The sequence below is a fragment of the Lissotriton helveticus genome, chromosome 11, assembly GCF_964261635.1.
Source record: "Lissotriton helveticus chromosome 11, aLisHel1.1, whole genome shotgun sequence".
NCBI lineage: Eukaryota > Metazoa > Chordata > Amphibia > Caudata > Salamandridae > Lissotriton > Lissotriton helveticus.
The window spans coordinates 647,208,460-647,235,118 of NC_136072.1; the positions used below are offsets into that span (position 1 = coordinate 647,208,460).

General features: G+C 46.3%; 1 protein-coding gene across 8 annotated transcripts in view; it reads left to right on the forward strand.

Moving 5' to 3' along the window:
- Positions 1 to 26,659, forward strand: part of LOC144791723 (disintegrin and metalloproteinase domain-containing protein 9-like) — a 2,314,109-nt gene that overhangs the window by 127,289 nt on the left and 2,160,161 nt on the right. For 7 of the 8 annotated variants that reach the window (XR_013602453.1, XR_013602452.1, XM_078666491.1 and 4 more), the window contains exon 3: positions 14,343 to 14,404. The exons of the other annotated variant lie outside the window; for it this stretch is intronic. Coding sequence is in view for 5 of the 7 variants with exons in the window: in XM_078666491.1 (XP_078522617.1) it covers positions 14,343 to 14,404 (62 nt within the window). In the remaining 2 variants the exon portion in view is untranslated. The remainder of the gene's footprint in view (positions 1 to 14,342; positions 14,405 to 26,659) is intronic. 8 annotated transcript variants of the gene reach the window in all.

The following is a 26,659-nucleotide window of genomic DNA, read 5'->3' on the forward strand; positions in this document are numbered from 1 at the left end:
CCACCTCCTTGCGTGGAGATTGAGCGGCGACAGTTGATGTCGTTTGACCTGCCTCCCGAAGTCTATGATGTTATCTTGGCAGCCAGGCGCCCCTCCACTAAGACTATACGCCTGCAGATGGAACACATTTGTGGCATGGTGCACAGCAAAGGCTGTGGCTCCCCTTTCTGAGCTTCTCTTGTTCCTCCTTTCTTTGGCCAGCAGTGCTCTGCTCTGGGCACTCTAAAGGGGTACCTCTCAGCCACTTCAGCCATCCTGAGGCTTCCTGATCAGCCCTTTCTTTTCAAGTCTCCTGTTGTAAATAGATTCCTTTAAGGGCATTACCCATCTTTTTCCTCCTGTTCCCTTCGTAATGCCTCAGTGGGACTTGAACTTGGTTCTTACCTACCTCATGTGCGCTCCCTTTGAGCCGCTACATAACTGTCCTCTCAAACTTCTCACTTTGATAACTGCCTTTCTGGTGGCCATCACCTCTGCACACTGGGTGAGTGAGCTACGAGCTCTTTCTTCCAAGCCTCCCTTTCTGGCTGTCCATCCGGACAAGGTCGTCCTTGGAAGTAGACCTTCCTTTCTTCCCAAGGTGGTTACTTATTTCCACATTGGCCAAACCATCACTTTGCCCACCTTCCTTCCTCCTCCACATCCTTCAAAAGAGGAAGAGAGGCTCCACCGCCTGGATCAAGAACGTGCACTTTCCTTTTACTTGGATTGCACCAAACAATTCCGGGTGGACGTCCAGCTCTTTGTTGGTTATGTGGGCGCTATGAAAGGTCGAGCCGTGCACAAACTGACCATCTCCAGGTGGGTCGTTCTGTGCATCAAAGCTCGTTATTCTTTGCCAAAGATGGAGACTCCAGTGGGACTCCGCGCCCATTCCACCAGGGCGACGGCAGCTACCACTGCTTTGGGACGGGGAGTCTCCCTTAATGACATCTTTCAGGCAGCTACGTGGGCATTGCTGCATAGGTTCACCAAACACTACTGCCTGGACAGCCAAGTCCGGAGAGACGGCTTCTTTGGCCGTTCTTTACTCCCGGACTTTCCGGTGTGAACTTAGTTCGCAGACCCACCTCCGGGACTGGTATTGCTGGGGTATCTATTCTAAGGTAAGGAATGTATAACTAACTGTTTCTTTAAGATGAACAAGTTACTTACCTTCTGTAACAATATATCTGTAAGAAACATAGGTTAGTTATAGATTCGTTACCGCTCACCTATCCTCCTCGTTCTGCGAACTGACTTGTAGGGTTAAGGACTTCCTTTCAGGGCCTTAGTTTTGTGCACCAGTTGTCAGTGTCTTGCATGGCTCTGCGCTTCTGGCGTGGAAAGTCGAGTACAGAACTGATGTCGGCGCACAAGGGCGGCTTCTATGTAGCTTCCGCGACGTCATCCCGGTGACCACTACGCCGCCGATGAACGCGGTGTTGACCAACGCCACCTTCCGACGTGCAGGGGTACTGCTGACGAAAAACTTTCCGGATCCAGTCTGAAGCCTAGGGGTAATTCTAAGGTAAGGTATCTATAACTAACCTATGTTTCTTACAGATATATGGTTACCGAAGGTGAGCAACTTGTTTAACAGGCACACAACGGGATCTGGTTGAAGTAAAGTTCCAAAGATGGCACTCACTGTGTTTTATATCTCGCCCAGAAGGTAGTCACTTTAGGGTAGATCATTGGTAAGTGTAGAAAGGTGGCTCCTGAGCTGTGGCATCTTAAGCAGTGCAAATCCGCTTCTAGTCCGGTTCTATGGAATTGTGTTGGTGTACGGTATGTTCTGTGCAAGTAATTGAAATGTATTCATTATAGTCTGGTGTTAGGAGACAGCTTTTTAGTTTGCCTGCAGCAGTATTGCCATTGTGCTTCGGAGATATCAAAGTGTAAGTCTCTCTCTCTAACCATGCGGTCCTTCGTGGTATCTATTGGTGACGTTGCCTTTGTTATTGCATAGAGTCGAGTTATACGTTTACACAGTGATTCAGATGAATGCACATATTCCAGTGCTGCAAAGGCAGGGGGGGGGACGGGGAATGTGTAATGTATTGCGCGGTAGGTGACTTTGATTTGGTAATATAGCAGTGCGTCTGATAGTGTCAGTGGTGCTGTTTCTGTGGCAGCAAAGCATGGGAGAAACTCTCCGTTAGGGTACAAATCTGCAAATTTTAACACCACACGCTGCTGCGCGTCTGGTTGTTCCCTTACCTTGTGGGATTATCTGACAGAGATAGAAGGCGTGTATAATACCGGCAAACTAGCCCGCCAGCGGAGTCAGTCTCACGCCCAGTGCACACATTCCACTGTGCTTATTTTGCCCTGAGTGCTCTATATTGTTGGAATAGGGCAGTTTTGAGTGGCGACGGCAGTACTTGATCATGCTCTATCGTTTAATGTGGCTGGAAAAGGGTGGGGTGTAGCCAATTTTGCAAAAATGGTGCCTGAGCGCATAATGCATATAGTGTCGTATCCGGTGCCCCGGGGCCGTAGCACGCAGGTGGTATTAGTCTTTCATGGGATACCCTCGGCTATCGGCCTGCCCACGCCGTTATCATATTAGATAGTAGTCGTTTGAGAAACTGGGTGAAGGATGTGATTGGGATATTTACCAAAAGGTATAGCAATTGAGGAGAATAACCATCTTGGCCATGCCTATGCGGCCAGTGAGGGATAGTGGTAACTTGTTCCACACCTGGGTTTGTGTTTCCAGCCAGTCCATAGCTTTGCCATAGTTTGCTTTCCACAGTTCTTCTGGGTCTCTGCTAAGCCATATGTCATGCCCTGCTGCTCATTCCAGGGGGTACTCAGTTTCGTAAGGAACAGTGGCTTCTGTTAGCGGAAAAAGACTTGATTTGGACCAATTTACCTGGATCCCCGAGTAGCCCCCACAGTGAATCACTTTGCATATCATGGGCTCTAAGTTTGTTATGAAATCACGTGTATATATAGTGCCACATCGTCAGCATAGATGGAGTCTACAAGTCAGCGAGTGGTAAAGCCAATTCCCGTTCGGCATGATGTTGTCTCAGTCTGGTCGCTAATGGTTCCGTGGCTATGGCAAAGAGTAGTGGAGACAGGGGGCATCCCTGCCTACTGCAACGCGTTATTCTTATTAGTTCCGAGACGTGGCTGTTGAGTCTGACTCATGCCGTGGGGAGAGTGAGTAAAAGTTGAATCTTAGAGATAAAATTGTGGCTCAGTCCCAAACGTCGGAGCAGTGGGAATAAAAAGGACCATTCTAATGTGTCAAATGCTTTGGTGCTGTCTAATAAGGCAGCCGTCGCTGGTTGTCCGGGTGGAGGTGGTGCATAATCGTGAATATAGTACAGGGATTGTGTGACATGGCCCGTCCAGGGATGAAGCCTGACTGGTTTGGTCATACTATTAACGGTATTAAGGGTAACAGACGGTTTGCCAGTATTCTCGCATAGATCTTATTACCTTTGTTTATCAAGGGTAGGGGCAATTAATCACATAAGTCTGTGGTTTGTTTTAAGGATTGTCACTATTGCCGCCTCTCTCAGTGATGGCGGGAGTCGTTCCACTGTCAGCGACACATGGTACATTTCTATGAGATGCAGAATGAGTACGGGTGCCTATTCTGTAGTAAACGGCCTGTGTCAGCCCATCTAGTCCAGGGGCCTTGTCTGCCGGTATGCCAGCGATAATTTGGGTGATCTCTACTGGCATGATCGGAGCATCCAGCTAATCTCTATGATCCTAATCTAGCCACAAGAGCTGGATGGAATCAAAAAATTCATGTAGTGCCAGTGGGTTATTGTCAACTGCAGCGGTGTAAAGTTGGGCGTAATAGGAGGACATGATCTGCGTTAGTTTCGACGGATTAGAGACTAGTTGGGAGTCAGCTCCCCTAAGGTCAGTAACAGAAGAAGAGGCGTGAGGTTTGTGTTGTAGTACGGCTAGTGTCTTCCCCGGTCAGTCACCCCCACCATCTCTACACACCTGGGCTTCTCGATCGAGGTAATGTGTCTCTCCAACAGCCTGCTCCCGATAAGCAGTAATTTCCCCCCTATGTCAGCTAGTATAGAGGGATCAGGGTTCCCAAAGAAGTTCCTTTCTAGAGTTTTTATTTCAGACTCTAGTCTGTTTAATGTGCTGTGAGTCGCTTGCAGCTCACCAGATTGCTTTGCAAGGCAGCAGCCTTGTATTACCACCTTAAATGTCTCCCACAGCATGGAGACTGACTCAACCAACCCAGTGTTTTTACGCTAAGTAGTCTTTAATTGCACTGCAGAGCTCTTCTCTGAATACCGCGTGGCACATTCGGGGGGAGTCACCACAAAAAGGCACACGGAAGAGTTTGCTTGATCTGGATCGTCAGCAGCACTGGCGCGTGATCAGATAAGGTGTTTGGGAGGTGTGTGACCAACGTGACCCCTGCAAGTGCATAACTAGATATGAGCCAGTAATCTAGACGGGACCAAGGGTGCATGTGTTGACACGTGTCTGTGAGCAGATTTCGAGATGCCAAAGTGTTGAAAGTGCCGGCGGAGGACGTGTGTTGTTGTCACACCCCAGAGCGATTCATTGTGTCCTGTAGTGCAACATTAATGTCCCCTCCCCACAGGACCGTTCCTGGGTCATGGTTTGCCACCTTCCTCCAGGCTTTCAGAAATAATTCACAGTTGTCTGTGTTAGGACCGGATATTGCCATTAGCGTCATTGGTTGTTTATACATAATGCCTGCCTCTATTACATATCTGCCTTCCTGACCGATAAGTGTATGCGTGGTGCCCCACGGTAGGTCTTTGCTGATCAGTATTGCTACTCCACGGCTGTAGCACAATTATGCTGAGGGGTGCATCTCACCTCATCTTTTATCCCGCAGTCTAGTAATAGTGCTGGTGGTCAGGTGCGCAAGAAACATATATCTACATTGTGTTGTGCAAGATAAGCGTGTGTCAATTGGGATTTGGAGTGGTTAAGATCCTGCACATTCCAAGTTAGACAATTAATGCTTGTCATTGCAGCAGGAAATGGGTATGCTTAATGGCATCGGCTCGATCTTGAGCCAAAGGGGCTCCTGCAGCAGTAACATGTCCGGCACATGCAAGCGTTTAATGGTAGTAAACGTCTTGGAAATCAGTTTCAAAGTCAGTGTGTCATCTAGGATGACTGTCCCCTCCTCCCACCTCCCTCCTCCCCATCTACTTGAACATTTCCCTTCTGCCAAAATAACAGTGTGGACTTTCCCCCCACGACCCACTCCAACCCTTCAAACAGTTTAAGACAACGTGCCCTGACGCTTCCTGCATCCCAAATAACCAAAACAACTTAGTCTGTGGAAATCCTTCCATGGGGCCATGGCTTCTCCTGCGGTCAACCCTGTCGAAGGGACCAGGGTGGCCAAGCGAGAGTTTCTTTATGTTCCCCTATTGTTGAGGAGATCTCATGTATGTCCATGCCAGCCATCGGACAATATAGAGTTTTTCCAGTTTCTAGTGTCGGTATAAATGAATTCTCTTCCAGGGGATCCTCATCAGTGGTCATAAGCACTAGAATATTCTCGTCCATGCGCGGGACCCCGGAAACACAATCATATATGTGCCCCACATATATATATATATACATATATATATATATGATAATAAGCAAATGCAGCCTCATACACATCAGAGCTGAACAATGCTGTAAGGAATTCCCATCATAACATGAAAACATGCATTAGAAATAGGGAAAAACCACAATAAAACATGTTTTGAAACTGTTTTAATGCTCAGCAGTAAGCAGAAAACTCTCATAAAGGACTGAAAGCCTAGAAAGCTCCCAGGCTGCATTGCAAACACACAGTCTAGAAAGACTGAAAAACGAACTCATAGCACCATAATGATAAACTGACATTGTGCCTTTAAGGCACTCATGACCCCCAACTTCCCATCATGCCTCAGGGGTGACAGTTAGGTCAGATGTTCTTTCCGGCTCCTTCAGGAAGGATCCTGGTACGTTTGTCTCCAAGGTGGCTTCTTCCTTTGCATCATTGGAAGGAGTCTTGAGCGACGAGGCGAATGTAGGAATATGCCGGTCCTATCCACAGGTCTCCTCTACAAAGACTGGTGCAAGAAGTGGACAGAGTGAGCTCCCCTAGACGGGGAGAGCGTACGGAAAGGTCCCGTGAGAGAAGGCATGACAGGTCACGTTCCCCCAGACGGGACGAACGCACAGACAGATCACGGGGACGGAGACACAGTGCCCATCGCAGAAGTAGGAGAACACCATCTACTTCTTCTTCTTCTACCCGCTCATCGGAAAGGGATTATTCCCCTACGCTATCGGACAGCCCTATCTCGAGGGCCTCTCCGATAGATAAATACATACCATGAGGTTCTTCAGAGAGGGGCCCAGAAACTCAACATCGAGATGTCTGTCCCTCAAGTGGCAACGACAGTGATCTTCGAGACTCTGCATCAGAAGGCAGCGTCTCGCCCATTACTCCCCCTGGTTCCAAGAATTCTTGACCCGGTAATGGACACCTTTCTGTCGCCAGCTACCATCAAGGCGGTGCCGACTCGCATCCAAAAGAAGTACAAACCGGCTTCTTCAGACCCCGTCTTCGTGAAGATGGATTCGCCTGCAGACTCCTCAGTGATCGTTGCTGCAGCACGAAAAACGCATGCTGTCACTGCTTCTTCATCGGTTCCTCCTGATAAGGAAAGCAGGTCCCAGGACTCTTGGGTTTGCAATTTGGCGGCTTTAACCCTAAAGGTCTCCAGCGCGGCTGCGTTGTTAGGCCGTTACGACAGGGCTTTATGGGACTCTTTGGATCGCTTCAAAGAAAAGCTGCCAAAGGAAGACCAAAAAGACTTCGATGAGATAGTTACCGAGGGATCACTGGTGGCAAACCAAATGATCAGCACGGCAGCGGACGGCGTTAGGCTATTAGCGCATTCTTACGCGCACGGGATCTGCGCCAGAAGATCATCGCGGTTGAGGCTGACAGGTCTCAAACCTGATGCGCAGCAGACAATCTTGAGCCTCCCATTCTCTTATTCCTCTCTCTTTGGCACTCACGCAGATGAGAAGATGAGCAAAATGAAGGCCGAACTGGACACTCTCAAGGCCGTCGGCCTAGAGAAGAAGAAAGAGTTTAAGCATCGGTACAGGCCCAACCAGCGCAAGGGATTTCAACAGAGGGTTCAAACCCCTCAGTGGTCCCAAAACAAGAGCCAGGGCAAGTCCCAATTTCAGGGCCGTAAATCTAACAGAGGTAGAGGTGGTCACCAGCAATAATCCTCTACCATGGCTAGAAAAGGAGGAAAGTCATGAGCAGTGGCTTCCTCTAGTGCCGTTGCCCACTCCAGTGGGAGGAAGTGCTTCACAACATCTGGCAGAGTGGTGCAGCATCACAAAAGATCGTTGGGTGCTAAATATACTGCGCAATGGATACGCACTACGTTTCCGTGTGCTTCCAAAGGACATTCCTCCGAAAAGATCTCGTCCTCACCAACTAAAGTTACTCCGGCAGGAGGTGAAGGCTCTTCTTCAAAAACAAGCTATAGAAGAAGTTCCTCCCTCTCAAAGAAGAAAGGGAGTCTACTCCAGGTACTTCCTTGGGCCCAAAAAAGATCAGGAGCACAAGTTCAGACCTATCCTGGACCTTCGCCTTCTGAACAAACTCATCGTGAAGGAGAAGTTTCGCATGTTGGCCCTTCATCAAATATGTCCACATCTGCAAGTAGGAGATTGGATGTGTTCGGTGGACCTCCAAGATGCGTACTTACATATACCGATTGCCCTGCGTCATCGCAAGTATCTGCGGTTTGTGGTCGGGCACAAACACTATCAGTACAAAGTCCTACCCTTCGGGCTAAAGTCGGCTCCTCGAGTCTTTACCAAGTGCATGTCAGTGGTGGCAGCCTCCCTGCACAGAAGAGGTGTTTTCGTCTACCCATACTTGGACGACTGGCTTCTAAAAGGACCATCCCCTCAGCAAGTAAGGAGCGACTTCCAAGTTTGTCTGCAGCAGTTACACCACCTGGGCCTTCATGTAAACATGGAGAAGTCCGTGCAGCAGCCCACCCAGACGATCCATTTCCTGGGATCCGTTCTGGATACAAACACGGGAAGAGCGTTTCCTTCGGAGGAGAGACTTTCTTCAATGCAGCAGAAGGGCAGGATTCTGCTCCAGACGGAGAATCCAACAGTTCGTCAGGTGGTATCCCTCCGGGGATCCATGGCTTCCTGCATATTTCTCATCCCCAATGCCCGGCTGAGAATGCGCCCGTTGCAGCAAGACCTAGAAGACCAGTGGGATCAAGCAACGGGTCGCTGGGAAGATTGGATCGTGCTCTCCCAAGCAGCGAGATCCTTCATCAAGTGGTGGACTCAGCCTCGGAATCGAATGGTGGGAGTTCCTTTTCACCAGCCACTTCCAGTGCAATCGTTGGTGACAGACGCATCTCTGCAAGGATGGGGGGGGCGCACATGGGGTGCCTTCAGATGCAGGGACGGTGGTCCGCAAAGGAGAAATCCTACCACATCAACATGTTGGAGCTGCGAGCAGTCCACCTTGCTCTGAAAGCTTTTCTACCTGCGATCGAGTCCAACTCGGTCCTGATCCAGACAGAAAACACGACCACCATGTTTTATCTAAACAAGCAGGGTGGTACGCAGTCACTCCCTCTCGGCCTGGAGTCTCAAGCGATCTGGCACTGGCTGCTAGCCGGGAACCTTTCAGTGGTGGCAGTACACCTTCCAGGAGAGCAAAATATCAAAGCAGACGCACTCAGCCGGTTCTTCGAAGATCAGCCAGACTGGGTGCTGCACGACGAGGTGTTGGCAGAACTTTTCCATCGATGGGGTCGTCCATCAATAGATTTGTTTGCAGACGACGAAAACAAAAAATGCCACGCCTTCGTGTCCAGATTCCACAGTCCAGGGACAAGGGGGAATGCACTTTTGATGGACTGGTCAGGGACATTTGCCTACGCCTTTCCTCCCCTGTTTCTGATCCCGAAGGTGGTGTCCAAGCTCATCAGATCCAACATGAAGATGATTCTGATAGCTCCAGACTGGCCGCGGCAGTGGTGGTACCCGGACCTTCTTCAGCTATCGGTGCTTCCACACAGGAGACTGCCGTGCAGACCGGACCTGCTGACCAAGATGGACGGGAGGATTCTTCATCCCAACCTTCCCTCGCTGAACTTGGCAGCATGGCTCCTGAGGTCCTGCAATACGGACACTTGAAACGTCCACAAGATTGTATGTACATTTTAAAAGAGGCTAAAAGACCCTCCACAAGAGCGTCATATGCGTTCAAGTGGAAAAGGTTCTTCCTTTGGTGTGTAGAACGTCACTTTGATCCTACGAAGGGACAGGAGGATGTCATTCTTCCTTACCTTCTGTTTCTAGCTAAATCAGGGTTAAAGTATGCTTCTATCAGGGTTCACTTGTCAGCCATTACGGCATACAGAAAGTCACCCAGCCAACCCTCTTTTTTTCCCAATGCAGGTAGTTAAGGACTTCTTACAGGGGTTGAAGAAGGTTTATCCCCCTGTTCGAAACCCTTCTTCTCCATGGGAGTTGAACCTTGTGCCAGACAAGCTTATGGGCCCCCCTTTTGAGCCTATTCACAAGGCCTTTTTACAGTATCTGTCTTAAAAGGCCGCTTTTCTGGTAGTGATAACATCAGCGCGCAGAGTAAGTGAAATCCAAGCGCTATGTGCGAAGGAGCCTTACACTGTTTTTCACCATAACAGAGTGATATTAAGGGCTCACCTTCTTTTTTGCCTAAGGTTGTGTCTAATTTTCATATTAATCAGTCCATTTCCCTTCCATCTTTTTTTTCAAACCCTTCGACCCCTGCGGAGAGGTCGCTGCATTCCTTGGACCTCAGGAGGGTGCTTAAATTCTATCTGGAGGGTAACAACGGCATAAGAAAAACGGACCAGTTATTCTTGAATTATGGCGCCAAGAGGACAGGCTTCCCAGCCTCTAAGAGATCCATCTCCTGATGGATCGTGTCCTGCATAAAATTGGCTTATCAGCTAGCTAAAAGACCCTTGCTGTTGTCGCCTAAAGCGCACTCCACTAGGGGGAAAGCGGCCACAGTGGCTTTCTTGCATGATGTTCCAATGTCTGAAATTTGCAAGGCTGCGACCTGGAGATCGGTACATACCTTTACAAGGCATTACTGTTTAGAATCCGATTCCAGGGCTGATTCTCAAGTGGGCCAAGCCTCCTTGAGAAATCTGTTTGGATAGCAGTCTATCTGTACCGGCTTAGTTTTTTATAAGCTTTGTCGGTTGATTTGCTGGTTATGCTACTTTGCCCGCCAGGAGATGAGGTGAGGCTCGCTATTCTATTCTAGTGCTTATGACTATTGATGAGGATCCCCTGGAAGAGAAGGATTAGTTACTTACCTGTAATCCTAGTTCTCTTCCAGGTGTATCCTCATCAAAGTCATAAGCAACCCTCCCGCCTCCCCTGGCAAAGGACTTTTTATGTTTTGAGAATGTTATCAACTCTTTGTGTCATGGCTTTTTCAGTCACCGCAAAGAACAACTGACCTAACTGTCACCCCTGAGGCATGATGGGAAGCTGGGGGTCATGAGTGCCTTAAAGGCACGGTGTCAGTTTATCTCTATGGTGCTATGAGTTAGCTTTTCAGTCTTTCTAGACTGTGTTTGCAATGCAGCCTGGGAGCTTTCTATGCTTTCAGTCCTTTATGAGAGTTTTCTGCTTACTGCTGAGCATTAAAACAGTTTCAAAATATGTTTTTATTTTTGTTTTTCCCTATTTCTAATGCATATTTTCATGTTATGATGGGAATTCCTTACAGCATTGTTCAGCTCTGATGTGTATGATGCTGCATTTGCTTATTTTCACATATATATATGAATATATATATATGTGGGGCACATATATGATTGTGTTTCCGGGGTCCCGCGCATGGGTGGGAATATTCTAGTGCTTATGACTTTGATGAGGATACCCCTGGAAGAGAACTAGGATTACAGGTAAGTAACTAATCCCCATTGTAGTCTCCCCCATATAAAGTCTATTTGAGTGGAGTGGGCTTTGTATATCAATCTGTTGTGCACTTCATCATTGTCGCTGGTGCAGGCGTCTTCAGAATGACGTGGGGATCTAGATGGTGTGCGCTTAGCTTTGTTGAGGTGTTTGGCAAACTTCATCGCCGCTTTGGAGTCAGAGAAGAAGGGCATCTTGCCGTTATGTGATACCTGCAGCCTAGCTGGATATAGCAGGGCATACGTCACCCCAGGTTGTTGAAGTGCTCGCTTGGCCGACAGGAATTTCCGTCTCGCACCTTGTACTGTCAGCGTGAAATCTGGGTAGAAGAATAGGACGTTGCCCTGATGACGTACTTCCCCACATTCTCTTGCACAACAGTGGATCGCATCTCGATCACAGTAGTTTTAAATTCAAGCTATTATGGGCTGGGCCGGGGCACCAGACGGGGGGTCTAGGTCTGAGTGACCTGTGTGCTCTCTCCACAATAAAAACAGCAGATAGCTCAGTGCCAAATAGCTCTCGCAGCAGGTCTCCAACATAACTCTCCATCTTGGGAATGGCTGTGGACTTCGGGATTCCTGTCACGCAGAGATTGTTTCTGCATGAGCGCAATTCTTTTTTTTGGGGCGGGTGGGGGGGGTAAGGCAGGGGCGGCTCTAGGCTCATGGCGGCCCTGGGCAGGGAGCGTAGGTAGGGGGCCCCGGAAGAGGGGGTCCGGGCGGAGCGCGGAGGCCAGTGAAGGGGGTGGTCAGGGTTTTTGGAAGTGGAACAGAGCCGGAGGCCGCCAAATCCCTGCCAGGGGCCGCCACGCAAATATGTATCCATCCTCAGAGGATTATTATATTAAGAATATATATTGGCGTGGTGGCCCCTGGGGTTTGGTCGCCCTGTGCAGGTGCACAGCTTGCACATGCGGAAGGCCGCCCCTGGGTAAGGGATCAAGATTAAGGGCTTTGAAGGCCTCCAACATGATGCAACAGCATGATTCTAGGTCCTCATTTTTGTCTTTTATGACTTTGAGCACTTTATCCAATTTTAACAGTCTTTGTTGGCTGTCCAGCTGGTCTTCTGTGTCCGATATTCATGTTTCCATGTGGTTTATGCACTCTTGGTGCCAGTCAACCCACTGCTGGACCTGGTCCAACCGGACCGTGTGTAGGTCCAGTTTTGAATCAATAGTTTATAGACTGGTCTTGACATCCAACAGGAGCGAGCATATATCTTCATCTTGGGTGTCGGTATCTTCGATTTATGCCGTCTGCCCCCCTGTATCTTGAGGCGGGTTACCCGGTCTATTGTGCCCGCACTCCTCGCATGTGAGCATAGGTTATTTGGTGTCAGGTTTACCCTAGTCACAGATGTCGTGCCCTAACTTTCTCCTGTGTTCTAAGTCTGCAAATTTACAGGTGTCAGCACTAAGCTGGTATGCTGGCCCGGCCCGAAGCAGGCCCCGATAAGTTGAATAGCTCAGCACCCTAGTAGCATAATAATGCATCTTTTGATTTACAGTCTATGAATCTTTGCACCCCCGGCTAAGTTAGTTACAGGGCTGAGACCTAGCAGCCGGACTTCTAAGGCCATCGCAAGCGTTTACAGGCAAGGGATGCTCTCAAATGTCTAGATTCTTTGTCCCCGTGCGCCAATGGGGTGAATGCCGCTATGACTATGAATCCTCCACGGCCCGGTGCGCACGGGAGGTGGGTCACGGGGGCCCCACAGGGATTGCATGACAGCCCCGCAGAGTCCCCCGCATTATTGCAGTTCTCCACACCGGGCCCACTGCCCCACACAGTTGTCTCTCCTACCTTGCTCCACATCTGCCACTCATTATTTTCCTGCACTTGATCCTCTGTGTTGGCACCCCATGGCGCACTGCTGGGGCAGCTGTTCCATCGTTGTCTCTGGGCTCTTTATTTGGCATGTGGCTCACTTTCCCACCGGTCTCTGTTCACCTGTTCGCAGTCCGCAGGGTCGCGTCAAGGGCAGACCCTGATCTCAACAGGCCCAACCTCAGGGGTAGGCTTCCGTAGTGCAACACGATGAAGTGCGCTCAGTGTCAGCTATGCACCCGCCGGCCTGTGCATGAGGATAGCAAATTCTGGGTTCCGACAGCCGGGTCCGGCGGGTGTGCTCAAGTGTGTTCAGGCAGCAGGTGAATTGCAGTAGGCCAGGTTATTTTCTCCACTCTGTGGTTGTGCCAGTATTGTTAGCTAGGTGCTCTGTGCTGGGGGATAAGCGCAAGGGGGGCAGCAGGGAGCGTGCGGTAGCCTCTCTGGGTTTTCTCCGCCCTGCTCTAGCTCAGCCTGCCAGGCATCGTGTTCCTGCAATCGCAGCGGTCTGTGGGTGGTGTATTTCTCGCCAGCTAGCCTGCTGCTGCGGTACATTTCTCTGCGTGGAAAGGCCAACCGTAGCTCCATTGGTACGCAGGGCCTCCGTAGAGCCCGCAGCCTTTGCTATTTTCCTTTTTACGCCTGCTCACGTCTGTCCAATGTCAAGGCCCCGCTGCGGGGTGCGCTAGGCCCGGCCGGTTATGGCAGCAGTCTCCCGCAGCCACCCCACAGCGACGCCCAGAGAACACCAGTCGTCAGTGGGCAGCTCTGTTGTTAGGGGGAGCCAGCTCCGGGGTCCATCGTCAGCGGGACTCCTGCAGTTCCATCTGTCGATTCCAGCCGCTTGTTCTTCATGCAGGCCTAGCTATAGGCCGACTCTCGTGCCAGCCAGGGGTCACCGGCTGCAATTCGGCAGATCTAGTCTGATGGTCAGTCATGAGCGTAAACTAACCATTGGGAGGGTTTATGCATCTTCCAGGTGTCGTATTATGATGGATTTGGTCGCTTGGTCGGCAGGGCCCACTCAAGGTGCGGCCATCTTGCGGCCAGGCAAAGCCTGGCCCCCACACATTGCCTCTAAGTTAAACCTAACTGCTCTTGTGCCAAGCTACCACAGGGTTAAGCACAGGTTCATTTAGTGACTTTTTGTGGTTCACCCTGACAAGGATTGTGGCTCTTGCTTGAGTAGAGTTTCACCCCCTCAACTCACAGCCCAATTTCTCACTCTTGTGTTATCTGAATCTTCAAAGCACTCACACAATCAGCAAGTTCCTTGAGGTGCATCAATTCTCTGAAAAGTATTACGTAAATACCTAAATTCACTGTATTTAAGAGAGAGAAATTACAAGTAGGGGTTTAGATTTGCTGGCATTGCCTTTATTTGTTAATGATTTATTGGATATGAGAAAAGAATATTTATTTTCATGTTCTTTCCATCATGTAGAAAACTAAAAAGTTTCTGATTATTTGGTATTTGTATAGCTATAATATTTTTTAACATAAATGGTACGGTTTTGCTGTGTTTAGGATGCATCCTATGTGATTATGGCTGAAGGAAAACAATATGTTCTTCATTTAAAGCCTAAAACGTAAGTAGCTTTCAAACTTTCCCTCATCTGCAAGTGATTGTCATGTTTTAGTGAAGAATACAGAACAATGATGGATGGAATGTTTAAATTAATCTCAACCATTGGCTTTTACTTGGTGGCTATATCCCAGGCCATTGGACATGCCACTTCAGAACAGACGTAGCCAAATACAAATTAGTTCTGACCTTTTTCCAATAGGAACTGTCCAGCCTAAATTGCTTAAAGCAGGTCCTCTCTGATCCTGTACACAGTGCAAAGGCTGTGCGTAGTAGAAGCTTGGCCACCTAAGAGTGCCTGGTGCTCGGCGATAGCTGTGCGGAGTTGGGGGCTTGACCACCTAAGGGGGCTTGTTTGTCTAGAAGGAGTGAGCTTTCTGTGAAGAGTTATACACACAGTGTAGGCTGTGTGTAATAGGAGATTGGACACATAAGGGTGCGTAGTTATCTGGAGGGAGTGTGGTCTACGTAAAGTGGTAGGCACCGGGCAAAGACTGTGCATACTAGCGGCCTGGCTACCTAATAAAGCGGTACAAAAGGCTTGGGTGTCTCGAGGAAGTATGATCTCTGAACAGTTGTCAAGGCAAAGGCTTTGTGTAATAGTGACTTGTAGCATAAGATGTTTTTGGTGTCTTGAAGAAGTAAACTTAACTATAATAATTTTTTATATGCAGATATGTGCGTGTAATTTATGCTTTACATGATTCTGCCCGATTTAGTGTTTATTTACATGTGTGAAATGCTTTATTTGTTTGTAATTGAGGAGTAATAGTTTGGATGATGTCATCAGTGATATTATGTCATTCGTCATGTCATTGAACGTGTTGTGAGTGATGGAATATGCAAGGTCATTAGAAGTGCATGGCCGAAGTGAAAGTAATGGAGAACTGCCAATTTTATGGGTTCTTTCAGGTTTAAAATGTAAAACTATGACTGACATTGTCAATTAACTATAACATCCCTTTAGCCTTTGCTTTTATTAGTGAATTTCTATTTTTTAATGTAATCTAAAGTATTTGTTTCCTGAGATTCTCCTCTTTCCAACAATACCTCTCCCATGTGTTTCGGTCAGCCCCAAAACTGAAACTAAGTTTCATTTTCGGTATAATGACGACATCGCATCACTCGCGTGATTGTCATTACATGGAAAACAAAAAATATGCCTTGGGAGGTTGGGGAAGCTCTTCCCCACCTCCCAAGGCACACAAGAAAAATGGAAATCCCTCTGCTGTTTACATCATAGGGATTTTTTGCACTTATGCTCATGACGGAACCATTCTGTCATGAGCACTGAAGGGGTTAAGGGTTGCGCTAGACCACAAGAGATCTGGGACACAAAGTTGTTTTTTATTTTATTTTTAAATGTTGGGTTTCCGGCATCCCCCATATGGACTTAAGCGGACATGCTACCTCTACCCTGCCCCCTTATAAGTTTTTAATAAAATGGCTGCCCAACATCTCTGTTGATGTTGAGGCCAGCCAATCAGGTTGGTATCTTTTAATATGGCGGTCCTGTAGTCCAACCGAACTAGATGCCACTATTTGTTTTAACATTAATTTCTCAAAAAACAGCTGAACAGAATTACACAAAACCACAAAAAGCACTGTTTCTAGGTAAAGATCTAGCTTTCTATCAGATTTGGTGTCATTCTGTTCAGCTGTTTGCTCTGTGTCGTTTAATTTTCCCTATGGAAAAAGTGCTTTGGGACCCCCAACTCCTGTTTTTCTTGGCCCCCACTTGACGGTTCATCCTGAAACTAACTATCTATCTGTCTGTCTGTCTATATCCATCCATCCATCCATCCATCCATCCTGCTGGCGATTGCCAGCAGTGGGTAGTTATAGTTGCAACCTAGTTTCCATATGAAAAGTACTTCCTGTTGTGCTAATAACTTTGGCACCATTTGAATCTTCATGGAATTTTCAAAACTAGTTTGCCACTCACTTCAGCTGCTGTCTGAAAAGTGTTGAGGTGATTCGTCAAGCAGGGGCTGAGAAAAAAGAGGGTAGCAAAACACGTTTTTTCCCATGAAATCTTCCTTATGGATTTTAGACACAACTACAGCCTGAACCGCTAAACCAAATTATACCAAATTTTGCTGAAAGCTAGATCTTGGTCATGAAAGTGCTTTTTGTAATTTGATGTAAATCTATTAAGTAGTTTTGAAATTATTGAAGAAAAAATATTTATGTTCTCCAGAGGTATCCTGACCCCATGGGACTGATGGTGGGGTCTGTGAGAGACACCTCATGGGGAAAACATTGTGGAAAACCATTTTGTTTTGCTCATTGGAGTATCACATGAACATCCTCTCCTATGCCGGCAACACCCAACTCATACTTTCCCTCTCTACCAAACACCTAATACAAGACACAAGTTAATTGCATGCATGACCAAAGTTAACTGGATGAAAGCCATTTGTCTCAAGCTCAACACTGACAAGACAGAAGTAGTGATCTCTGACTACAACACCTCATTATGGGACTCTAACTGGTGACTGTTCAAACTCAGACACAGCACTCTTGCCAGCAACCTCGAAATAATCATCAACAGCAAACTGGACATGACTGCACAAGTCAGTGCCATTGCTACACCCTGATTCATCCTGCGTTCACACCCTGAAGATACTGAGGAAGATTTTCAAATAGCTGTCAAGCAACATTAGAAAAACTGTCACTCATGCCTAGTCACCAGCAAGTTGGACTACAGACACACCCCCTACACTGGGATCACCAAACAACTTACTAAAACCATCCTGAACTCAGCAGCCAAACTCATCATCAACCTCCCATACAGAACTTGCATCACACTACAACTCAGCAACTCCATTAGCGCCTGATTCACAAATGTTCTCATATCTAATAGAGATATCTAGCCACGTAATCCTTACCTTAGAATTATCCCTAGGCATCAGACTTGCCGTTAGGCAGTGTCATTTGACTCTGTGTGACGTCATTGATGTCGTCCGCCCCCCAGTGACGTGTGCAATGCCTCTATAGGTGCCACCCCAGCGTGCTGGCCTGATTTATTTTCTTTCTGCCAGTCAGTTCAGATAAAGAAAAAAGATACTCCTCGTCACTTTTTGACTGACCTTTTCTACCATTTGTCGAAGGTTGTTTGAGACGTTGTCTCCTGGTGTGGCAGGGATGTCTGTGATGCCTGTCCCCAGCAAATGTCGGTGACGGACTCACATCTCATCTGTCTCGGATGTCTGGAGCCCAACCACAATGCCAAGACCTGCATTGATTGTCGTGCCATGCTCCCAAGGCCTTGAGGGAGCGGTTGCTCAAGCTCCTTGCTGCTCGAGGTGCATCACCACGACGGTCTCGATCGTGATCGAGAGGAAGGTCCCATGATCCGTCACGGAGCCATAAATTATCATCCCTGTTGAAATTGTCCAGACATTCGGGTAGGTTCCACAAAAATAAGAAACAAGAAGAAGTCAAAGAGGTCTTCAACTTCGCCCTGTCCGGCGAAGTCATCTGACGAGACGGAGGAGTGTAGGCATTCAAGAAAGAAAATATAGGTTTTTCTTTTGGCAAACCAATTATCACTCAATAATTACTGCATTCTCATTGATCACATACTTCAGTCATCCTGACTTGACTTCAAACTAAGTAAAAAATATACTTTCAATTAAAAGTACTCTGCCACTATGCAAATATAGACTTGCAGTTATACAAAATATTTTATTAAAACAATTATAAAAAAGTTCTCACTTCACAGCATTAAGAACCAAATACAGGTGTAGATCAATCATCCAAATACTACATAAGGATCTATACAATATATTAAAATAGGTATAATATATAGACAATAACCCAATCTTAAGAGAAAGAGGAAAATAGGAAAGGATATAAAGAGTACTGGATAGTATATATTAGACAGGACAAATTGTCATTCACAAAATATGTGACAAAGTTAAGTTAAGGCTGGAGCTCTATGACAAATGAATATTTCATCTGTTGTGCAAGCCCATGCCACAGACCTAGCACTCTTCCCAGGAACCTCGGTTGAGCCTGTGCCTTGGTCGTCTCCGGGCCTCCTGAGTTTCCAGGAGCTGGTACGACCCCATCCCAACTCCTTGAGTTTGAGGCCATGCACCTTATATTTGGGTGGTCCATGGCTGCTGTCGCGTGCTCAGACCCCGTGGGGTAGGAAGTGGCCCCAACTGGCTTTCCGCCTTCTAAATCGCCCTCGTTTGTCCTTTTGTATCCATGGACCAATCCGGACCAATGCCGGTTGAGCTACCTCAACCTTCCCTGGCACCGGTCCCACTGCCGACGTCCCCCATTCTTATCCCTAACTATGACAGGAAGCCGGATGAGCGTTGTCTGACGCCAACTGGAGGCTCTCCATCCAGGCGGGAGCCTGAGCCCTATTCCTATGGGTTAGGACTTGGGAAAGAGGGAGGGGGCCACTCAGTCCTTATAATTACCAGCCCTTAGACCCTAAACGAGGACAACTGGTGTGAGGACTTGGCGTATGCCAGTGGACTGCACTTGTCCCCAGATACTGGCTTTGTCTCCTACTGTTGTCATGGAGGAGGGAGCCTCATTTGCAATGGGGATGAAGAGGGTGTCTGAGGTCCCGGACCTTTTATCTGCCCTGTGGCTATGAAGACAAACATCTTGATGGAGTTACTCCAGCCGGAATTACCCCTTCTGATCTGCTTCTCCCTTCTTACAGATGTCCTACTTGGAGCCTGGTCCGGGCCCTGACGCCATCGCCTCCCGCTCCGCTCCCCACACGGGGAACTCAACTTCCTCATCCAACAGCCTACCCCTTAGAGCTTGGGGGCTCAAGCCTCCACTTCCGAAATAAATCCTGGTGTATTCCCTACCACTCCACTAAACAGGGAATCAGATTGGCTGATTACCATATGAAAGAAGATGTTTTCTTCTGCCAGCCTGGCACTGCGGCCAATGAACACTATGTGCCTTGTGGGCCTATATACCCACTTACTCGCAGGTGCTTCCTTTGGTAACTGAGGATCCTCGAGCCATACTCTCCCAAACCATTGTTGACAGGAGGATAACAGCTAAGCTCACCAGGGCTCGAAAATTCCCCTCGCCCACTCGCTATGGCAATCCAAATCTAATCAGGAAGAGCTGTTTTTAAGGCCTACTTGCTCATTCTGGTGAGCTGACAACAGGTGTTCTGCTTGCTAACAAAGTGAATGAGCAATGAAAATGCCTTTAAATCTTGTTATCTTTTCACATTTGCTCAGCTTTCAGAGTTAGAGTCAAAAGTCAGTTTGTCTTCCTCCACTTACTTTTCTTTCCGTGACGCACACTGCCACAGTAGTTACTGGCACTGACCAAAACTCCTTTGTGTGCCAATAGCTTCTTGTGAAAGAGCAGAATGCTGTCACTCACAGTGAAGCCAGACGATACAGAGAGAGACATCATTTTAATAAACTCAAAAGGTCACGTCAACCCCAGACCAAATTAAAGTCCTAATTATTAAAGAAAGTCTCAAAAGTGCGCCCATAGTATATGTCTTTGCATTAAGTGCAGCTATACGGCTTTCGTGAATTCCCAAGAATTTATTGAAGTTGGACAAGAAATCGTACTCCTAGAAAATATCTGGGAACTGCACTTAGCAAATATGCATGTGTAGATTTGCTCATGCGAAAATCTGAGTGTTTGCAAGTTCACTTTCCCTCCAACCACTTTTTTCCCCAACTCTGGAAGAAGGTTCACGTCTGCCATTTCCAGGAGAAAATTGCCAACATTTCTCAGTATGGGAACAGATTAGAGAAGTGTTGTTGAAAACCCTTAAAACATACAAGTTAGTAGGTTTGCATAGACTCAAAAGCGCTTTCTAACCATGGAACTAATGCTTATCACTATCTTCAGCTCCAGTATGTAGATCTCTGGAGACTGGGCAACATAAGGGGATTACAAATATTCAAACACTACTAAGGTATAAGCCATGGCATAATCAGAGAGGCTATATCAGAGCTCTTATATAAGGAGATTGCTGCCATAATTTGTCGCTGCATTACATGGAACCAAAGGGACAAGAGGATTTTGTTACAGGAAAAGTAGATTTATGAAGCAACCTGCCCCATGGACAAGTAGATATTTGATTCAATTCCACACTCCTACTGATTATCCCGAACTCGCAATTCGGGAGGATAGGCCTGAAACTGCACTGTGTCCAGAACAGCTATGATGGAAAAGAATGTCTGAGAAGGGCCAGGTGTAACTTCAGTTTAGTCTCCACCAGATGAAGTATTCCCAAACGTAAGTAGCATGTTCTCCAAACTCCTCACACACACATTCAAGGCACTACACAACTTCGGCCCCACCTATTTGGGCACCTCCTTCCACCAACCAACTAGACACCCCCGCTCTGCAGGACTCCTACTCTCATACATCTCATGCATATTCAGAACCAGATCTGGAGGACTGGCGTTCTCTCGTACGTCTCTTAAAGCAACGAACGGCCTTGCACGTCACCTCAGAACCTCCTCTTCATCTTTAATTTCCACATGAGCTGAAGGCCTGCCTTTTTAAGTAACAACCTACTATCGGCAGGGCTTGGCACGCATACCAGCACAGAGCCAGTATACCCTTGTGGGTGATAGTGCACTTCACAAATGCACATAACAATTCTTCACACCTTAGGTTGCCTTTCTTTTTTTTTTTTTTATTTATTTTTATTTTATAAAACAACAACACAGAACAAGGCAATAGTGATCATATTTACAATCATGTGTCCGTGGATCTCTATGTGAGCCATTAGGATTCAAACAATTATAACAAGAGGCGGGAGAGGTCAGCAGTGAAGCAATGCAGTAGTCATATTTGGAATCAATTACATGGAATGTCATTCAGGGGGACAGGGGAACATCCAAATTTAAATCATGAGGGGGAGTACATATGTTCCCCCGATAGGCGTTCCACTGGGACCAGACCTTGCTCCATTTTCTAGGTCTACCCCTAGCCAAATAAACTGTCTTCTCTCTAAACATGCACCAATCCATATTTTCCTTCCATACCGATACCCTGGGTGACCGCTGGGAACCCCACAGCTGTGCGATGTCTCTCTTGGCTATCATGTTCCCCAGGGTCGCCCATTGGGTCTGTGCAGCATTATAGTCATTCGGTTCCCACACATTCAACAGGCAACGCCTGGCCTCAGGCAGTAAGGGCACCCCAGTGACCCTTTCCATCACTGTATGCACGCGGGCCCAAAACGCAGTCACCTCCGGACATTCCCATATAATATGGAGGAAGGTACCAGTCACACCACAGCCAAGCTTACACAACCCTAGGTTGCCTTTCTTAGATGAAATGTAGCAGTGTAGAGTTTGAAAGAGAACTGAAATTGTAATTCTTCTATTTCCTGGAAAAATAATCAGCCATTGTTAGGCTTTGGAATTTGCTGCATGGTATTAATTTTGCTGATTATTTTTTCACCTGAATTGTTACATAAATATATGGTTTTAAGTGTTCTGGGGTCCCCACACTCAGTGAGAAATTATTTTAACATTTACAACTTTAATGACGCAGAACCAGGAATACAAATAAATACAAATGTAATCTTAATTATTCTAAAAATAAAAAAGTTTAAAAAAAGGAGTATTGCCTAAAGTGATTGATCCCCAAACATATTCTAGTATAAACAGTGTAGAAGGTGTTGAGTATTTGGGTTTAAGGGTATAGGATACAGGGCCCGATTCACAGACCTCACTTAAGACAAAATCCTAAACTTACTACCATTTTGGTATTCACAGAAGATATTTACTCATTTTGGTATTCACAGAAGTTTGGAGTCATAACTTTAGGACTCATAAATGCCTTCTGTGAATACCGAAAGTCTTAAAGTTGGATTGTTCTCAGTTTAGGAGTAGTAAAGTTAGGACTCCTAACTTTAGGACTCCTAAATGCATGATGTGAATACCGAAAGTCTTAAAGTTAGGATTTTTCTCAGTTAAGGAGTCCTAAAGTTAGGAGTCCTTACTTTACGACTCCTAAACTGAGAAAAATCCTAACTTTAAGACTTTCGGGATTCACAGAAGGCATTTAGGAGTCCTAAAGTTAGGACTCCTAACTTCTGTGAATACTGAAAGGAGTTAGTGCCTTCTGTGAATACCAAAATGAGTAAGTGCCTTCTGTGAATACCAAAATGGTGGTAAGTATAGGATTTTGTCTTAAGTTAGTTCTGTGAATTGGGCCCCTAGTGTTTAAGGATACAGGAATGTGGTCTAGAGGTGTAGCATTTTGATTATAGAGATTGGGCATTAATGGGTTAGGGTTAAAGATTGGGAGGTAAGAGTAGGGTATAGTTTTAGTAGTTTGAAGTGTAGAGTTAAATGTTTGAGGTATAGAGTTCAAGGGTATAGGGTTGAGAGTATAGTCGTTCAGGAAATGGGTTAGTCGTATAGGGTAAACAATATAGTCTTAATAGAATGGCTTGGGTACATGGGTAAGGGTTTAGGTTGTAGATATATAGTATGGTAGGTGGGTTATGGGTTAAGGTTCGAGTTAAGAGATATAGGCATAGGTTTAAGGGTATAGGAAACAGAGTTTAAGGCTGTGGGGTTAGAAGTTAAAGGTATAGTTTCAGTACATATTTTAAGCCAGTGGTTTCTGGTGCGCAGCACCAGCACTCAATTGTCAGTACTGGCGCTTATGACAGTTTGACACATGGTTGCACCTTCGGTCTAATTTAGAGATCTCCACAACAAAAGTTCTTTACTTAATTCAATATACTTTAAAAATGACTAATAACTTCTTCCCTAGCCATTCTTATACCTTTGGGGGCCTGGAATAGTCTAAATGATCACACTTGTAGTTATATGATGGTTAGTAGTTGTGTTTGTATTGTCATTGGCAGCGCTGGGTGAGGCAAGCTGCAGTGGCCTCCTGACTTGGACTTGGCCTTAACCATTAACTTTGCAACCATAACCCTACAACTACACAGCCATACATTATGTATTCACAATGTAAATCCTCACAGCATAGTAACCAGTCAATTGAAATGAGATTCAGGATCTTATGTTTGGACCGAGGTACCTGTGCTGTGGAGGTGGGTGCAAATGTGCAGACATTAACTAATTCTCATTGCATGTGTTGGGGAGCAGGATTGGGCTTCAGCACAAGATTGAAATCCTCTTTCAAAGGCCATATTGTGCAGTACATACACAGCAGGCCTAGATGGTTTTGCACACACCCTCTGTGGAGAACAGAGAGTGTATTTGTGCGTGTGGAGAGGGGGGCGGGTGTTTGGGTTTGTTGTACTTCAGTTGGTGCTTGGGGAAGAGTTGACAGCAAGGAGCCTGGCATGTAGAGAGAGTGTATGCTAAGCTCTCTGTTAAGGGAAAGGAAGGATAGGTGGGTAATATACAGTATATTACCACCTTAAAAGGGACTCCATTTCCAGTATTTCAAAAGAATCTGCTCTGATGAAAACTATTTTTTTTAATAAACAATTTTATTGAAGTTTTACAATCGACAAATTGAACATAGCATCACTGTGCCATAATGATCCTTTCAGCATAGTCATGCAACTTTCCCATGTCAGGGCAGGTCTGGATTATAGCAACATTGTTTTCCAGTCCCCCTCCCACCCTAGTTCATGATCAATCAGCCTGACAGGTCAAACCACTTGCCCCATATTTGCCCATGTTTGGCCGGACAACCCTGTGTCTCATATACCTTTTTTTCTTGGGTGGCACACCAGTCTACACCCCTGCAACATTTTGTGAGAGAGGGAGCTACTGATTCCTTCCATGCCGCTGCAGTATCTCTTTTGGCCACCAATGCTTCTTTTATCCACCACCCAATAGGGTGCAACCATTGGTGAAACTTCTTGGGGGCTTCAACTCTTAATGGAAGGACGAGGCCGTTCCACCCCGCTCGAACTCTAGAAATAAGATTTGCCCTGCCATGTAAAATTGGGGTTTAGCAAGTACCCCGAAGCCACCAACCTTGATCCCTGAGAAGACTGATGAAGGTAATGGCATAGCTTTTCAAAATAGATTTCTACCATTGTCCTGTTTAGATGAAAATGATTGACTGGAGCCGTTTTGCTCTCCACAGAGCCATACCTCTGACCATATTAAAAGGCAGGGATTAGAAAACAGTGAAACTCTCAACTGCAATATTATTAGTTGGAATATTGCGGGTCTGAGAAACAAAAAAAGAGTATCCAAGGTGAATAAATTTGCTAAAAGACTACGATATAGTAAGTCTGCAGGAGACTTGGGACACAGAAAACAACTTTTGGGTGGATGGTTTTAAATCATATAGCGCCCCGGCACAACCTTCCCCGTCAGGCAGGCCAAAAGGGGGCCATAAACTATTAGAGGCTCATAGGAGGGTGGATGTTGGTTCCCACAACTGTTTGGCAATTGAATTTATTGCTGACAACTCAACTGAATTGTTGTTTGTCAACTTTAATAACTCAGGAGGAGAGAGCAGTTTTTTAAATGAACATTTGTTTAGTTTAAAATGTTTTTTAGAGGAATACCGATCGAAGCAAACCACATATTAATCGATTATAATTATGGGCGATTTTAACATCCATGTTTGTGAGCTGAACTGCCAGGTAGAAGATTTTCTAGGGCCAGTGAATTCTCCAACTCCCCATTTGAACACACACAGCATGGGGAATGTTTGGAGGAGCTCCTTGCTGCTCTAGACCATTCTGAACCAAGTTTTATTGATATGGATGAGAGGATTCCCACTTTTAAAGCACGAAGGCAGGATATCATTGTAGATTTTGTATTTATCCCCCCTACCCTCTTACCAGAAGTAATTTTTATACTGCCAAGTGGACTCATTTCAGAGATCATAATCCAGTCATTGTTGTTCTGGACAGGGGCTGTGGCCTAAAGGGGAAATCGGAAAAGTTAGGGGGTGATATCTGTCTGAAAACATCTCATCAGGGATGGAGACTAAAATGGGCTAAAGTTATCCCAGACCTTTTTTTCCAGGACCTTTGTGTAAAGGTTGAGTATAAGATCGAAACCTGCCTTGATAACAGTAGACAGGGGTTGGTGGTACTTACAGCCTTTGAAGGCATTTGTGCGCAGGTAGCGTCAGACCTCTCCTTACCAACTAGATCTAGGAAATGAAAGCAGAGAGATGGTTTGACAGCAACTGGTCTGAATCACATCAAAATTTGATAGCAGCGCTTAAAATGGTCCCACAGGATAAAGACCATTTAGCCAGGTTAAGAAAGGCGTACAAGTATGCTCTATCCACTCGTAAAAAAGAATTTAAAGAAGAAGCGTTGAACGCTTTATTATCAGTGGAAGTTTTAAAAGATTGCTCCAGATTCTGGGCCATTGTAAATAAGCCTTTCTTTTCCGGGATAGAGAATGCCCCTGTTGAATGTAATATTACATAAGCTCAATGGCTTTCTCACTTTGAAGCCATATATTGGGCCACCTCTAGCCTGGATTCACCCGCTAGCTTAGAAATCAGTGGGGTCTTCCCCAAAATTGTTTTTAATGAAGCAAAGTGGAATTAGCAATTATGAAAATGACCAGTAATAAGGCCCCTGGCCCTGACGGTGTCCCGGCTTACCTATATAAACAAAACCCAACTTTTTGGGTCAAAATTTTGACAAATGTTTACAATGTGGCTGTCAGGGATTTCCGCTATCCTGGTCATTCCAGTCTTTAAAAAAGGTCAGAGAGGGGACCCACGCTGTTATAGACCGATATCACTAATTGACTGTGCAGTAAAAGTTTAAGGGAAAGTGATTTTAACTAAGTTAATGGATTGGCTAGAAATACACCATAGCTAAAGCAGGGATACTACAGCTGGCTTTTATTGAGCTTTTGTCTGCTTTTGACCTGGTAAATAGATCCAATAATAATATACAGGTTTATAAAGCGCCTGGTTACACCAGGCTAGTGTGTCCCCGCACTATGGTTGCAGCAAAGACAGAGACAGATTTCCCACGCCATCCCCCCCAGTCAGACTCAGACACCGATTAAACAAATCAGTGGGGAATAAGAAGGTTTTCAACTTCCTGCGGAAGGCTGTCTCCGAGGCCTCCAACCGAAGCCCCCCTGGGAGTCTGTTCCATTGTGGAGCCACCATGAAGCAGAAGGAGTGCCCAACCTTTCTTGCCCTCCTGACAGTGGGTATATTAACCTGCCCCATTCCGCTAGATCTAAGTTGGATGGAAGGGGCATATGGAGTCAGAAGGTTATGTAGATATGTGGGCCCTTTCCTGTGTAGAATCCATATTTTTCCCAGGCAATTTGCAAAGCTGGAGTAGGGTGTGCGA